At 68.0% G+C, this 16,688-nt stretch overlaps 1 protein-coding gene across 1 annotated transcript; it reads left to right on the top strand.

Moving 5' to 3' along the window:
- Nucleotides 1-4,484: 4,484 nt before the first annotated feature.
- Nucleotides 4,485-16,509, top strand: LOC136788731 (lysophospholipid acyltransferase 7-like). The gene is given in 8 exon segments (XM_066987403.1): nt 4,485-4,621; nt 6,249-6,377; nt 8,413-8,539; nt 10,468-10,624; nt 12,875-12,989; nt 12,991-13,214; nt 14,294-14,507; nt 15,472-16,509. Coding segments are annotated over 6 exon segments (1,155 nt in total). The 5' UTR covers nt 4,485-4,621; nt 6,249-6,377; nt 8,413-8,431; the 3' UTR covers nt 15,809-16,509.
- Nucleotides 16,510-16,688: the final 179 nt, after the last annotated feature.

Here is a 16,688-nt window from a genome sequence, read left to right as displayed (position 1 = left end):
CCCCGAGTGCCCCCAGACCCCTCCAACCCCCCCCCCGACCCCCCCAAGATCCCCCCCACCCCCCCAGGCCCCCCAGACCCCTCCAAGGACCCCCAGCACCCCCAAGCCCCCCCACCCCAAATCCCCCCCACAACTCCCCCCCGCCCCACTTGTGCCCCCCCCAAGTCCCCCCCAACCCCAATTTCCCCCCCCAGCCCCCCAAGCCCCCCCCCACCCCCACTTCTGCCCCCCCCCCCCACTTGTGCCCCCCCCGGCCCCCAAGTCCCCCCCCCACCCCCAATTCTCCCCCCAAAGCCCCCCCCCCAACCCCAATTTCCCCCCCCCAGTCCCCCAAGCCCCCTCCCACCCCCACTTCTGCCCCCTAACCCCAAATTGTGTGCCCCCCGGCCCCCCAAGCCCCCCACCCCCACTTCTGCCCCCCCCAACCCCACTTGTGCCCCCCCCAAGTCCCCCCCCCCCACCCCTTCTCCCCCCCAAAGCCCCCCCGGCCCCCAATTCCCCCCCCTCCCAGCCCCCCAAGCCCACCCCCACTTCTGCCCCCCAACCCCAAACTGTGCCCCCCGCCCCACTTGTGCCCCCCCCGGCCCCCCCAAGTCCCCCCCCACCCCAATTCTCCCCCCAAAGCCCCCCCGACCCCAATTTCCCCCCCCCAGCCCCCAAGCCCCCTCCCACCCCCACTTCTGCCCCCCAACCCCAAATTGTGCCCCCCCGGCCCCCAAGCCCCCCCCCACCCCCACTTCTGCCCCCCCCGCCCCACTTGTGCCCCCCCGGCCCCCCAAGTCCCCCCCCCCACCCCCACCCCCCCCCAAAGCCCCCCCGACCCCACCCCCCCCCCCCCCAGCCCCTCAAGCCCTCTCCCCCCAACTTCTGCCCCCCCGCCCCAAATTGCCCCCCCCGCACTCACCGGGGTACACGAGGAAGTCCCCCCGAACTTGCCCCCCCCGTGAGGTGCAGCCCCCGCCCCCACAGCTCCCGGTACACGCGGTAGCGCCGCTCGTGGCGGGGGCGCCCCCCGTGGGGCCAGTGGGGGGAGGGGCGGCCCCCAGTCCGGGGGGCGGGGAGGGGGCACGGGGGGGCCCCGAGAACGCCGTGGGGAGGCGGACCAGCAGCGTGGGGGGGGGGGGGCTGGGGGGTGGGGGGGTGGGGGGGGGTGCCCCATAGCAGAGCTCCCAGCCCCATAGCGGCCCCCCCAGACCCATAGCGGCCCCCCCAGACCCATAGAAGCCCCCCCCCAGTCCCATAACTGCCCCCCAGACCCGCATCACCCCCCCAGCCCCATAGCAGCCCCCCCAGCCCCATAGAAGCCCCCCTCTGCCCCATAGCGCAACCCCCCAGCCCCATGGCGGCCCCCCCAGCCCCATAGCTGCCCCATAGCGCCCCCTCAGCCCCATAGCGGCCCCCCCAGACCCATAGAAGCCCCCCTCAGCCCCATAGCCACCCCCCTGCCCCATAGCAGCCCCCCCAGCCCCATAGCAGAGCTCCCAGCCCCATAACTGCCCCATAGCGCCCCCCCCCAGCCCCATAGCGGCCCCCCAGCCCCATAAAAGCCCCCCCAGCCCCATAGCAGCCCCCCCAGACCCATAGCAGCCCCTCCTCTGCCCCATAGCTGCCCCATGGCAGCCCCCCCAGCCCCACAGTTGCCCCCCCCAGCCCCATAGCTGCCCCATAGCGGCCCCCAGCCCCATAAAAGCCCCCCTCAGCCCCATAGCGGCCCCCAGACCCATAGAAGCCCCCTCTGCCCCATAGCTGCCCCCCAGCCCCATAGCAGCCCCCCAGCCCCATAGCAGAGTTCCCAGCCCCCATAACTGCCCCATAGCGCCCCCTCAGCCCCATAGCAGCCCCCCAGCCCCATAAAAGCCCCCCCCAGCCCCATAGCGGCCCCCCAGACCCATAGAAGCCCCCCTCAGCCCCATAGCCGCCCCCCAGACCCACATCAACCCCCCTGCCCCATAGCAGCCCCCCCAGACCCATAGCAGCCCCCCTCTGCCCCATAGCTGCCCCCCAGCAGCCCCATAGCAGAACTCCCAGCCCCATAGCTGCCCCATGGCAGCCCCCCAGCCCCACAGTTGCCCGCCCCCAGCCCCATAGCTGCCCCATAGCGGCCCCCCCCAGCCCCATGGCTGCCCCACACCCCCCCGCCCCATAGCGGCCCCCCCAGCCCCACATCCCCCCCAATCCATCACCCCCCCGCCCCCCCCACTCACCCCCCTCCTCCTTGTCCTCCTCCTGCAACACAAAATGGGGGGGGGGGGGCACCATTTAGTGGGGGGGGCTCTCATCACTCCCCCCTCCCCCTCCGCCTTCCCCCCTCCCCCTTAGCCCCCTCCTCTCCCTCCCCTCCCCACCCCTCCCCTTCACCCTCCCCCTCCCCCCTTCCCCTCCCCTTCCCCTTCCCCCCGCCCCCCCACTCTCCCCCCTCCCCCCTTCCCCTCCCCCTCCCCTCTCCCCTTCCCCCTTCCCTCCCCTTTCCCCTTCCCCCTTGCCCCCCTCTCCCATCTCCCCTCCCCCTAACCCTTGAACCCCCCCCCCCCCATTCCCCCCCCAACTCACTCCGGGGGGGGCCTCCCTCCCGCTCCGGGGGGGCTCCGTGGGGGGGTCGTTCCCCGGGGACGGAGGGGGGGTCCGGGGGGCTCCCACCAGCGCGGCCCCCAGCTCGGCCAGCAGCCGCCCCTCCTCGGGCAGCAGCTCCAGGGGCAGGCGCCGCCCCCCGCGGCGCCCGGGGGCCCCCAGCAGCGCCCCCCACCCGCAGCTCCCGCAGGGCCCGCGCCGGCCCCGCCCCCCACACCAGGACCCGCCCCCGCTGCAGCCACACGTGGGGCGGGGCCTGGGGAGGGGGCGGGGCCGAGAGAAGGGGGCGGGGTCAGCGAGGGGGCGGGGCTACGGGGGTGGGGCGGGGAGGGGGCGGGGTTAGGGCAAGGGGTGAGGGAGGGGCGGGGCCTGGGGAGGGCGGGGCCAATAGGGAGGGGCGGGGTTAGAGAGGGGGCAGGGCTACGATGGGTGGGGTGGGGAGGGGGCGGGGCCAAGAGAAGGGGGGCGGGATTAGCGAGGGCGTGGCTACGAGGGGTTGGGGGCGGGGTTAGGGCAAGGGGCGGGGCCTGGGGAGGGGGCGGGGCTAAGAGAAGGGGCGGGGTTAGCGAGGGGGCGGGGCTACGAAGGGGAGGGGCTGGGGCAGGGGCGGGGTTAGGGCAAGGGCAGGACCTGGGGAGGGGGCGGGGCCGAGAGAAGGGGGCGGGGTCAGCGAGGGGGCGGGGCTACGGGGGTGGGGTGGGGAGGGGGGCGGGGTCAGGGCAAGGGAGGGGCGGGGCCTGGGAGGGGGCGGGGTCAATAGGGAGGGGGCGGGGCTAGAGAGTGGGCGTGGCTACGAGGAGGTTGGGGGGAGGGGGCGGGGTCAGGGCAAGGGCGGGGCCTGGGGAGGGGGCGGGGCCAAGAGGGAGGGGCATGGTTAGAGAGGGGGCGTGGCTACGAGGGGGTGGGGTGGGGAGGGGGCGGGGTTAGGGCAAGGGTGGGGCCTGAGGAGGGGGCGGGGCCAAGAGGAAGGGGGCGGGGTTAGCGAGGGGGCGGGGCTACAGGGGGGTTGGGTGGGTGGGGGCGGGGTCAGGGCAAGGGCGGGGCGGGGCCTGGAGGGGGCGGGGCCGAGAGAAGGGGCGGGGCTAGAGAGTGGGCGTGGCTACGATGGGGTTGGGGGAGGGGCGGGGTTAGGGCAAGGGCGGGGCCGGGGGGGGGGCGGGGCCAAGAGGAAGGGGGCGGGGTTAGGGGAAGGGGGAGGGTTAGGTGGGGGCGGGGGCAAGAGAAGGGGCGGGGCTATTGGGCAGGGGGGCGGGGTTAGGGGAGGGGTCAGGGACACCAGGGGCGGGGGTGGAGTCCCGGCCCGCCCCTCCTTACAGGCCCCGCCCCTTTGTCCCCCACCAGAACCGCAAAGCCCGCCGGGAGCGCGCCCTTAAAGGGGCCGCGCCTCCTGCCCGCCGCTTCCCGCACCGCGCGGTGGGGCCCGCCCCATCCCCGCCCCCTTTAAGGCCGTTCCCCTTTTAAGCCCCGCGCTTCCTTTTACCCCCTCCCTTCCCTTCTTAAAGGGGCTACGGCGCTTTGGAAGCTCCCATGTGGGGCCCGCCCGCCCTTAAAGGGGCCGCACCCCCTTAAAGGGGCCGCACCCCTCTTAAAGGAGCCGCAGCCCCCTTAAAGGAGCCGCAGCCCCCTTAAAGGGACGGCAGCCCCTTTAATGACCCCCCGACCCTCTTAAAGGGGCCGCACCCCCCTTAAAGGGGCCGCACCCCCCTTAAAGGCCCCCCGCCCCCCTTTTTAAAGGAGCCGCTCCCCCACCTCCCCTCCCCCCCCCCGCGACCCCCCTCCGACCCCCCCACCCCCCACCCCCCTCCCCCACCCCCCCCCCCCCCCTCCCCTCCCCCACCTCCGGCTCCCCCATGGCCTCGCCGCCGCCGCCGCCGCGCGGTGCTCGGGGCTGGGAGGGGGGGCGTGGCCGAGGGGGCGTGGCTTAAGTGGGCGTGGCTTAAGTGGGCGTGGCCCCGCCCGGCCCCGCCCCCTCCCGCCATGAGCCCCGAGGAGGGCACCTACCTGGCCGTGCTCGCCGCCTCCATCCCCGCCGGGCTCGCCTTCCGCGGCCGCGGTGAGGGGGGGCAGTAACGGGGGGGGGGGGCAACAAGGGGGGCGGGGGGGCACGGGGGGGGCTGGGGGGGCAATAAGGGGGGGGGGATGGGGGGGACGGGGGGTATTGGGGCGGTATTGGGGCGGAAGGGGGGGTGGGGGGAAGGGGGGTGTTGGGGGGCCGGGGGCAATAAGGAGGGGCGGGGGGCATGGCGGGGCGGGGGGGGGGCGGGGGGGCAATAAGGGAGGGGACGGGGGGGACGGGGGCGGTATTGGGGCGGTATTGGGGCGGAAGGGGGGGTGTTGGGGGGAAGGGGGGTGTTGGGGGGCCGGGGGGGGGGGCAATAAGGGGGGGGGCAATAAGGGGGCCGGGGGGGCACGGGGGGGCGGGGGGGCAATAAGGGGAGGGGACGGGGGGGACGGGGGCGGCATTGGGGCGGTATTGGGGCGGAAGGGGGGGGGGGTTGGGGGCCGGGGGGGACACAAAGCGCGGGGGGGGCAAAAGGGGGGGCATGGGGGGGCGGGGGGGGGCGGGGGGCAATAAGGGGGGATGGGGGGGACGGGGGCGGTACTGGGGTGGAAGGGGGGGTGTTGGGGGGCCGGGGGGGGGCAATAAGGGGGGCAATAAGGGGGGCCGAAGGGGGCATGGGGGGGGGGCGGGGGGGCACAACGGGGGGGGGACGGGGGGGTATTGGGGCAGTATTGGGGCGGAAGGGGGGTGTTAGGGGGAAAGGGGGGTGTTGGGGCGCCGGGGGGGCACCAGGAGGGCCGGGGGGCAATAAGGGGGGGATGGGGGCGTACGGGGGGTATTGGGGCGGTATTGGGGCGGAAGGGGGGGGTTGGGGAGAAGGGGGGGTGTTGGGGGGCCGGGGGGAGCGCGGGGGGCAATACGGGGGGGGTTATGGGGGGGGGGATTGGGGCGGAAGGGGGGTGTTGGGGAGAAGGGGGGCACGGGGGGGCACAAAGGGGGGGGTATGGGAGGCGGGGGGGAAGGGGGGATTGGGGAGGGTTTGGGGGGAAGGGGGGTGCTTGGGGGTGTCCCTGCCCCTGGTTTTTTTTGGGGGGGGGGCTCTGCCCCCTGTCTTTTTGGGGGGGGGGCTCTGCCCCTTGTTTTTTTTGGGGGGGGGGGCTCTGCCCCTTGTTTTTTTGGGGGGCTCTGCCCCTTGTCTTTGGGGGGGGGGGGCTCTGCCCCTTGTTTTTTTGGGGGGGCTCTGCCCCTTGTCTTTGGGGGGGGCTCTGCCCCTTGTTTTTGGGGGGGGCTCTGCCCCTTGTTTTTTTGGGGGGCTCTCTGCCCCTTGTTTTTGGGGGGGGGCTCTGCCCCTTGTTTTTTTGGGGGGGCTCTGCCCCTTGTTTTTTGGGGGGGGGGGCTCTGCCCCTTGTTTTTTGGGGGGGGCTCTGCCCCTTGTTTTTTGGGGGGGGGGCTCTGCCCCTTGTCTTTTGGGGGGGGTGCTCTCTGACCCTTGGTGGCTTGGGGGGGTCTCCAATCCCCGACCCTATGACAGTCTGGGGGGGGGCCTCTCTGCCCCCTGACCCCATAACACTTTGGGGGGTCTCTGTCCCCTGGGGGGGTTTGGGGGGTCTCAGCCCCGTGGTTTTTTTTTGGGGGGGGTCCCGGGGCCGTGCGTGACCCCGTTGCCCCCCCCCCCCAGGCCCGGCGGCGCGGCGGTTCGGGGGGCGGCGCTGGGGGTGGCGCTGACGCTGCTGACCTGCGGCCCCCACGCGCTGCACTCGGCCCTGACGGTGCTGGGCCCCTGGGGGGCGCTGCGCCTGCTGCCCAGGTGGGGGCGGGGGCTGGGGGGGCATGGGGGGGGTTATGGGGGGGTATGGGGTTATACAGGGGGGTATGGGGCTATATGGGGTTATATGGGGGAGTTATGGGGTTATATGGGGGTTATGGGGTTATATGGGGCTGGGGGGTTATATGGGGGGGTTATGGGGTTATATGGGGGTGAGTATGGGGTTATATGGGGCTGGGGGGTTATATGGGGGGTTATGGGGTTATATGGGGGTATGGGGTTATATGGGGGGTTATGGGGTTATATGGGGGGGTATGGGGTTATATGGGGGTTTATGGGATTGTATGGGGGGGGGGGTATGGGGGGGTTATGGGGTTATATGGGGGGGTACGGGGTTATATGGGGGGCTATGGGGTTATATGGGGGCTATGGGATTATATGGCGGGGTATGGGGGTTATGGGGTTATATGGGGGGGTACAGGGTTATGGGGGGGTATGGGGTTATATGGGGGGCTATGGGGTTATATGGGGGGCTATGGGGTTATACAGGGGGGTTATGGGGGGGTTATGGAGTTATATGGGGGGGGTATGGGGGAGTTATTTGGTTATATGGGGGGGTTATGGGGTTATATGGGGGGGTATGGGGTTATGTGGGGCTGGGGGTTATATGGGGGGGTTATGGGGTTATATGGGGGGTTATGGGGTTATGGGGGGTTATGGGGTTATATGGGGTTATATGGGGGGCTATGGGGTTATATGGGGGGCTATGGGGTTATATGGGGGGTTATGGGATGGTTATGGGGCTATATGGGGGGGTATGGGGTTATATGGGGTTATACGGGGGAGTTATGGGGTTATATGGGGGGTTATGGGGTTATATGGGGCTGGGGGGTTATATGGGGGGTTATGGGGTTATATGGGGGGTATGGGGTTATATGGGGGGTTATGGGATTATATGGGGGGTATGGGGGTTATGGGGTTATATGGGGGGGTACGGGGTTATATGGGGTTATATGGGGGGCTATGGGGTTATATGGGGGGCTATGGGGTTATACAGGGGTTATGGGGGTTATGGAGTTATATGGGGGGGTATGGGGGAGTTATTTGGTTATATGGGGGTTATGGGGTTATATGGGGGGCTATGGGGTTATGTGGGGCTGGGGGGTTATATGGGGGTTATAGGGGGGTTATGGGGTTATATGGGGGGTTATGGGGTTATGGGGGGGTTATGGGGTTATATGGGGTTATATGGGGGGCTATGGGGTTATATGGGGGGCTATGGGGTTATATGGGGGGCTATGGGGTTATATGGGGGGTTATGGGGTGGTTATGGGGCTATATGGGGGGGTATGGGGTTATATGGGGCTGGGGGTTTTATGGGGTTATATGGTGGGGTTATATGAGGGGATTATGGGGTTATATGGGGGTTATGGGTCTGGGGGAGGTTATATGGGGGGGTTATGGGGCTATATGGGGTGGTTATTGGGTTATATGGGGGCTTATGGGGTTATATGGGGCGGTTATATGGGGCTGGGGGGGTTGTATGGGGGGTTATATGGGGGGGTTATGGGGTTATATGAGCTGGGGGGGTTATATTGGGGAGGATATAGGATTATATGAGGGTTGTGCTGTTATATGGGGGGTTATATGGGGCTGGGGGGGGATATGGGGTTATATGGGGGCATGGGATTATATGGGGCTGGGGGGTTATATGGGGGGTTATGGGTTTATATGTGGTGGTTATGGGGTTATATGGGGGGGTTACAGGGTTATATGGGGGGTGTATGGGGTTATATGGGGCTGGGGAGGGTTATATTGGGGGGCACGGGGGGTTATATGGGGGCTGGGAGGTTGTATGAGGGGGTTGTGGGGCTGGGGGGTTATGGGGGGGGGGCACAGGTTTGGGGCTGACACGTAGGTTTTGGGGCGGGGGGGGGCAGGGGGCACTTCCCCTTCCCTGCGGTTTTGGGGCTGGCCGCGCTGTTGCGCCACAGCCCCAAAGCACCACGGGAGCGGGGTCTTTTTAGGGGGGGGGCTCTCAACGAATGCCCCCCCCAATTTTGCCCCCCCCCCCCAGGAGATGTGGGGCCGCCACCATGGCCTGGACCTTCGGGTACCTCCTGCTCTTCCGCACGGCCGCGCTCTGGGGGCTGCCCGAGCCCCCCCCGTACGCCAACGCCCTGCAGCTGCTGCTCACCCTCAAGGTGGGGGGGGGGCCCTATGGGGTCCGGGGGGCCCTATGGGGTCCTGGGGGGCCCTACGGGGTCCCCGAGGTCCCCAGGGGTCCCTTTGGGGGTCTCTGTAGGGTTTCTGGGGGTCTTTATGGGGTCTCTTTGAGGTCCTCCAGGGTCTTTGGGGGGGGTCTCTGGGGACCTTTGGGGTCTCTTTGGGGTCCCTGGGGGTCCCTATGGGGTCCTTCTGGGGCCTGGGGGTCCCTATGGGGTCCCCGAGGTTCCTTTGCGGGTCCCTGGGGGTCTCTATAGGGTCCCCAGGGGTCCCTATAGGGTCCCCGAGGTCCCCAGGGGGTCCCTTTGGGGTCTCTGTAGGGTTTCTGGGGGTCTTTATGGGGTCTCTTTGAGGTCCTACAGGGTCTTTGGGGGGGTCTCTGGGGTCCTTGTGGGGACCTTTGGGGTCTCTTTGGGGTCCCTGGGGGTCCCTATGGGGTCCTTCTGGGGCCCTGGGGGTCCCTATGGGGTCCCTGGGGGTCCTTATGGGGTCTCTTTGAGATCTTCCAGGGTCTTTATGGGAGGGTCTCTGGGGCCTGGGGGGTCCCTTTGGGGTCCCCGAGGTTCCTTTGGGGTCATTCTGTGGCCTGGGGGTCCCCATGGGGTCCCCGGGGGTCTCTATAGGGTCCCCAGGGGTCCCTATAGGGTCCCCGAGGTCCCCGGGGGTCCCTTTGGGGTCTTTATAGGGTCCCTGGGGGTCTTTATGGGGTCTCTTTGAGGTCCTACAGGGTCTTTGGGGGGGTCTTTGGGGTCCTGAGGTCCTCGTGGGGACCTTTGGGGTCTCTTTGGGGTCCCTGGGGGTCCCTATGAGGTCCTTCTGGGGCCCTGGGGGTCCCTATGGGGTCCGTGGGGGTCCTTACGGGGTCTCTTCGAGGTCCTCCAGGGTCTTTATGGGGGGTCTCTGGGGGCCTGGGGGTCCCTTTGGGGTCCCCGGGGTCTCTATAGGGTCCCCAGGGGTCCCTATAGGGTCCCCGAGGTCTCCGGGGGTCCCTTTGGGGTCTCTGTAGGGTCCCTGGGGGTCTTTATGGGGTCTCTTTGAGGTCCTCCAGGGTCTTTAGGGGGGCGTCTCTGGGGACCTTTGGGGTCTCTTTGGGGTCTCTGGGGGTCCCTATGGGGTCCTTCTGGGCCCTGGGGGTCCCTATGGGGTCCCTGAGGTTCCTTTGGGGTCCCTGGGGGTCTCTATAGGGTCCCCGGGGGTCCCTTTGGGGTCTCTATAGGGTCCCTGGGGGTCTTCATAGGGTTTCTTTGAGGTCCTACAGGGTCTTTGGGGAGGGTCTCTGGGGTCCTTGTGGGGACCTTTGGGGTCTCTTTGGGGTCCCTGGGGGTCCCTTTGGGGTCCCCGAGGTTCCTTTGGGGGTCCCTGGGGGTCTCCATAGGGTCCCCAGGGGTCCCTATAGGGTCCCCGAGGTCCCCCGGGGTCCCTTTGGGATCCTTATGGGGTCTCCCCGAGGTCCTGCGGGGCCTTTATGGGGGGTCTCTGGGGTCCCTTGGGGGTCCCTATGGGGTCCCCGAGGTCCCTGGGGGTCCCTATGGGGTCCCTGGGGCAGCCGGGAGGGGCGGGGCCAGAGGGCTGTGGGCGGGGCTAGGGGCGGAGTCAGATGGCTGGGGGCGGGGTCAGACGGCTGGGGGCGGGGCCAGGTGACTGGGGCGGGGCCTGGGGGCGGGGCCAGATGATTGGGGGCGGGGCTAGATGGCAGTGGGCGGGGCCAGTTGGCCGGGGTGGGGCTATAGGGGCGGAGCCAGATGTCTGAGGGCGGGGCTGGAGGGCAGTGGGCGGGGCCGTGTGACTGGGGGCGGGGCCTATGAGCAGGGTGTGGCGTTAGCCCCGCCCACCACGTGCCAGCAGGTGAGTGGGTGTGGCCGCAGGAAGGGGCGTGGCCTCACCCGCTTGGCCACGCCCCCCCCAGATGGTGAGCCTGGCCTGGGACGTGCAGGAGATGCGGGAGGCGGGGCCGCAGGAAGTGACGTCAGGCAAGGCGCAGGAGGCGATTGGCCGCCTGCGGAGCTGCCCCGGGCTGACGGACATCCTGTGCTACAGCTACTGCTACCTGGGGCTGCTGACCGGTGCGGGGGGGGGGGGGGGGGGGGGCCTATGGGGTGTGGGGGGTGACCCTATGGGGGGGGTCCTATGGGGCTGGGGGTGGTCCTATGGGGGTCCTATGGGGGTCCTATGGGGTCCTATGGGGCTGGGGGTGGCCCTATGGGGGTCCTGTGGGGCTGGGGGTGACCCTATGGGGGTCCTATGGGGGTCCTATGGGGCCCTATGGGGCTGGGGGTGGCCCTATGGGGGTCCTGTGGGGCTGGGGGTGACCCTATGGGGGTCCTATGGGGGTCCTATGGGGCCCTATGGGGCTGGGGGTGGCCCTATGGGGGTCCTATGGGGCCCTATGGGGTTGGGGGTGACCCTATGGGGCTGGGGGTGACCCTATGGGGCTGGGGGTGACCCTATGGGGGTCCTATGGGGCTGGGGGTGACCCTGTGGGGCTGGGGGTGACCCTATGGGAGCCTTATGGGGCAAAGGGTGGCCCTATGGGGCTGGGGGTGACCCTATGGGGGGTCCTGTGGGGCTGGGGGTGACCCCATGGGGGTTCTGTGGGGCTGGGGGTGACCCTATGGGGGGTCCTATGGGGCTGGGGGTGGTCCTATGGGGGTCCTATGGGGGTCCTATGGGGCTGGGGGTGGCCCTATGGGGGTCCTATGGGGCTGGGGGGTGGCCCCATGGGGGTCCCATGGGGGGATCCTATGGGGCCCTATGGGGCTGGGGGTGGCCCTATGGGGGTCCTGTGGGGCTGGGGGTGACCCTATGGGGGTCCTATGGGGGTCCTATGGGGCCCTATGGGGCTGGGGGTGGCCCTATGGGGGTCCTGTGGGGCTGGGGGTGACCCTATGGGGGTCCTATGGGGCCCTATGGGGCTGGGGATGGCCCTATGGGGGTCCTGTGGGGCCCTATGGGGTTGGGGGTGACCCTATGGGGCTGGGGGTGACCCTATGGGGCTGGGGGTGACCCTATGGGGGTCCTATGGGGCTGGGGGTGACCCTGTGGGGCTGGGGGGTGACCCTATGGGAGCCTTATGGGGCAAAGGGTGGCCCTATGGGGCTGGGGGTGACCCTATGGGGGGGTCCTGTGGGGCTGGGGGTGACCCTATGGGGGTTCTGTGGGGCTGGGGGTGACCCTATGGGGGTTCTGTGGGGCTGGGGGTGACCCTATGAGGGTCCTGTGGGGCCCTATGGGGCTGGGGGTGACCCTATGGGGGTGCTATGGGGGTTCTATGGGGCCCTATGGGGCGGGGGATGACCCTATGGGGGGGGGGGACAGGTGTAGCCCTATAGGGGGTTCTATGGGGGGTCTTATGGGGCTCTATGGGGCTGGGGGTGACCCTATGGGGCTGGGGGTGACCCTATTGGGGGCACTATGGGGCTGGGGGGAGCACCCTGGGGGTTCCTATAGGGCAATGTAGTGTCCCGGGGGCGATGTGGGGTCCTTATGGGGTGTCATGGTGTCCTTATGGCTTCCTATAGGGTGATGTAGCATCCATGGGGGTCCCTATAGGGCCATATGGCGGTCCCTGGGGGGGCCATGTGGGGTCCCTATGGCTCACTATAGGGTGATGTGGGGGCTGTCAGGGGGTCCCTATGGGGCAATGTGGGGTGCCTGAGGTTCCCTATAGGGCCATGTGGTGTTCCTGGGAGGACCATGTGGGGTCCCTATGGGGTGATGTGGTGTCCCTGGGGGGCAACATGGTGCCCCTGGGGGGTCCCTATAGGACAATGTGGTGCCCCTATGGGGCGATGTAGGGTCCCTTGGGGGGTGTCAGGGGGTCCCTATGGCTCCTTATAGGGTCATATGGGGTCCCGGGGGACATGTGGTGCGTCTGGGGGTCCCTATAGGGCGATGTGGGGTCCCTGGGGGGTGGTGTGGGGGTCCTTGGGGGCAATGTGGGGTGATGTGGGGTCCCTGTGGGGGGGGGGGGGGGGGGCGTGTCAGGGTATCCTTGTTGTGTCCCTATAGGGCAATGTGGGCTCCCTGGGGTCCCTATGGGGTGATGTGGGGTCCCTGGGGGGTGTCAGGGGGTCCTTATGGCTCCTTATAGGGCCACATGGGGTCCCTGGGGGCCATGTGGTGCCCCTGGGGGTCCCTATAGGGCAATGTGGGCTCCCTGGGGTCCCTATGGGGTGATGTGGGGTCCCTGGGGGTGTCAGGGGGTCCTTATGGCTCCTTATGGGGCCATGTGGGGTCCCTGGGGGGGCCATATGGGGTCCTTATGGCTCCTTATAGGGGGGTCCCTGACCGCCTCCCCCTCTCCCCTCCCCCAGGCCCCTTCTACCGCTTCGGCACCCACCGCGACTGGGTGCTGGCGCCGGCGCCGTGGCCGGGCTGGCGGCGGGTGCTGCGGCGGGTGGGGGCCGTGCCGGCGCTGGGGGCGCTGGGGGGCCGCGGGGCTCCTCTTCCCCCTGGGGGCCGTGCGGGAGGCGGATTTTGGGGCTCAGCCCCTGGCCTGGCGCCTCTTCTACATGGTGCCCGTCTTCTTCGCCTTCCGCATGCGCTTCTACGTCGCCTGGCTCTGCGCCGAGGCCGCCTGCCTGGCGGCTTCCTTCGGGGGTACCCCCCGAGGCACGGCCCCGGCCCGGGCAGGGGCCCACGGCACCATACGATAGGTGAGGGGGAGGCTGGGGGGGCACTGGGAGGCACTGGGAGGCACTGGGAGAGGGATTGAGGGGGACTGGGGGACACTGGGAGGCACTGGGAGGGACTGGGAGGGGGATCGAGGGGGACTGGGGGGCACGGGGAGGCACTGGCAGGGACTCGGAGTGGGATTGAGGGGGTCTGGAAAGGACTGGGGGGACTGGGAAGCATTGGGAGGGACTGGGAGGGGGATCGAGGGGGACTGGGGGGGCACTGGGAGGGACTGGGAGCGGGATTGAGGGGGACTGGGGGACACTGGGAGGGACTGGGAGCGGGATTGAGGGGGATTTGGGGGCACTGGGAGGCACTGGGAGGGACTGGGAGGAGGATCGAGGGGGACTGGGGGGCACTGGGAGGCACTGGCAGGGACTCGGAGTGGGATTGAGGGGGTCTGGAAAGGACTGGGGGGCACTGGGAAGCATTGGGAGGGACTGGGAGGGGGATTGAGGGGGACTGGGGGGCACTGGGAGGGACTGGGAGCGGGATTGAGGGGGATTTGGGGGCACTGGGGGCACTGGGAGGCACTGGGAGGGACTGGGAGCGGGATTGAGGGGGACTAGGGGGCACTGGAGGCACTGGGAGCAGGATTGAGGGGGACTAGGGGGCACTGGGAGGGACTGGGAGCGGGATTGAGGGGGACTGGGAGGCACTGGGAGGGACTGAGAGCGGGATTGAGGGGGACTAGGGGGCACTGGGAGGCACTGGGAGGGACTGGGAGGTGGATTTGGGGGCACTGGGAGGGACTGGGAGGGGGATTTGGGGGCACTGGGAGGGACTGGGAGGGGGATTTGGGGGCACTGGGAGGGACTGAGGGGGACTGGAAAGCACTGGGAGGGACTGGGAGGAGGAGGACTGGGGGACTTGGGGGAGTGGGGTCTTGGGGAGGGGACAGAGGGACTTGGGATGGAAACATTTGGGGTGGATTCGGGTGGATTTGGGGGCTTTGGGGGGCCGCTGGGCTTCGGGGGGCTGCTGGGCTTTGGGGGGGCTGCTGGGCTTTGGGGGAGCCACAGGGCTGCGGGGCTGCCCCCAGATCCCCCCAAAAACCAGCCCCCCCCCAACAAACCCACCAAAACCCCCTTTTAGGACGCGCGCGGTGCCGGGGGAGAGCTACGACTACGGGGCCGTGCACAACATCGACCCCCTGGGCACCGACTTCTGCGTCCGCTTCCGCGACGGCATGCGGCACTGGAACATGACCGTGCAGTGGTGGCTGGCCCACTACGTCCACCGCCGCGCCCCCGCAGCCCCCCCCGCCCTCAGGTGGGGCACTGGGAGCCACTGGGAGGCACTGGGAGCCACTGGGAGGGGAGTTGGGGGCACTAGGAGGCAGTGGGGAGGGGGATTTGGGGGCACTGGGAGCCACTGGGAGGGGGATTGGGGGCACTGGGAGACGCTGGGAGGCACTGGGAGGGGAATTACAGGGCACTAGGAGCCACTGGGAGGGGGATTGGGGAGGCTGGGAGCCACTGGGAGGCACTGGGAGAGGGATTGGGGGGCACTGGGAGGCACTGGGAGGCACTGGGAGGGGAATTACAGGGCACTAGGAGCCACTGGGAGGGAGATTGAGGAGGCTGGGAGGGAGAATAGGGGGTCTGGGAGGGGGATTGAGGGGGCTGGGAGGCACTGGGAGGGGGACTACAGGGCACCGGGAGCCACTGGGAGGGGGATTGGGGGCACTGGGAGACGCTGGGAGGCACTGGGAGGGGGACTGGGGGCACTAGGAGCCACTGGGAGGGAGATTGAGGAGGCTGGGAGGGAGAATAGGGGGTCTGAGAGGGGGATTGAGGGGTCTGGGAGGCACTGGGAGGGGATTACAGGGCACTGGGAGCCACTGGGAAGGGGATTGGGGGCACTGGGAGGCACTGGGAGCCACTGGGAGGCACTGGGAGAGGGATTGGGGGGCACTGGGAGGCACTGGGAGCCACTGGGAGTGGGACTGGGGGCACTGGGAGGCACTGGAAGGCATTGAGAGAGGGGACTGGGGGGGCTGGGAAGAGGATTGGGGGCACTGGGAGGGAGACTGGGGGGGAGCACTGGGCATACTGGTTATACTGGTGCCTGTGCCCCCAGGAGCGCCTGCACCATGCTGGTCTCGGCCTACTGGCACGGGGGGCGCTGGGAGGGGCACTGTAATGTGGATTAGGGGGTACTGGGAGGCACTGGTTTTACTGGGGGGGGGGGCAGCACTGGGCATACTGGTTATACTGGTGCCTGTGCCCCCCAGGAGCGCCTGCACCATGCTGGTCTCGGCCTACTGGCACGGGCTGCACCCCGGCTACTACCTGAGCTTCCTGAGCGTGCCGCTGTGGCTGGCGGCCGAGGGGGCGGCCGAGGGCGCTGGGGGGGCTGCTGGCCCCGGGGGGCCGGCGCTGGCCCGCGGCCTGCAGTGGTTCCTCAAGATGCGCGCCTACGACTACCTGTGCATGGGCTTCGTGCTGCTGGGCGCCCGCGAGACGCTGCGCTACTGGGCCTCCGTCTACTTCTGCCTCCACCTCCTGCCCCTCCTCATCCTCGCCGCCGCCGCCGCCGCGGGGAGACGCAAAAAGGTGGCCCAAAACTGAGAGAAGTTGCCCCGAAACTGAGGGTCGGCGACCCAGAAGTGAGAGAAGGTGACCCAAAACGGACCGCAAAAGGACACAAAATGGACTCCAAAGTGATGGAAAATGGTCCCAAAGGACTCCAGAGTGCCCTAAAATGGACGCAAAATGGACACAAAATGCCCCAGCTGGACTCTAAAGTGATGAGAAATGCCCCAAAATGGACGCAAAGTACCCCAAACAGACACCCAAGGGACACAAAACGCGCCCAAACTGAGGCAAAATACCTCAAATGGCCACTCACGGACTCCAAAATGCCCCAAATAAACCCCCAAGGGACACAAAACACCCCAAAGGACTCCAAAAGGCCCCAAACAGATCACAAAAGGACACAAAATGGACTCGAAAGGGATGAAAACTACCCAAAATGGTCCCAAAATGGACTCCAAAATGCCCCAAAATGGACCCCAAAGGACTCCAGAGTGCCCTAAAATGGACGCCAAAGGGACACAAAATGCCCCAACTGGACTCTAAAGTGATGAAAAATGCCCCAAAATGGACACAAAATACCCCAAACGGACGCCCAAAGGACACAAAACACTCCAAATGGACTCTAAAGTGATGAGAAATGCCCCAAAATGGACACAAAATACCCGAAACCGACACCCAAGGGATACAAAAATGCTCCCAAAATGAGGCAAAATACCTCAAATGGACCCCCCCCCAAGGGACACAAAACTCCAAATGGACTTTAAACTGATGAAGAATGCCCCAAAATGGACAAAAATACCCCAAACGGACCACAAAAGGACACCAAATGGACCCCAAAGGGATGAGAAATACACAAAATGGAACCCGAAGGACTCCAAAATGCTCCAAAATGACCTCCAAAGGGACACAAAAA

This window comes from Anser cygnoides, chromosome W, assembly GCF_040182565.1.
Source record: "Anser cygnoides isolate HZ-2024a breed goose chromosome W, Taihu_goose_T2T_genome, whole genome shotgun sequence".
NCBI classification, from domain to species: domain Eukaryota; kingdom Metazoa; phylum Chordata; class Aves; order Anseriformes; family Anatidae; genus Anser; species Anser cygnoides.
Note: the sequence above shows the minus strand (reverse complement) of the source record. Positions and strands in the feature narration are given on the sequence as shown.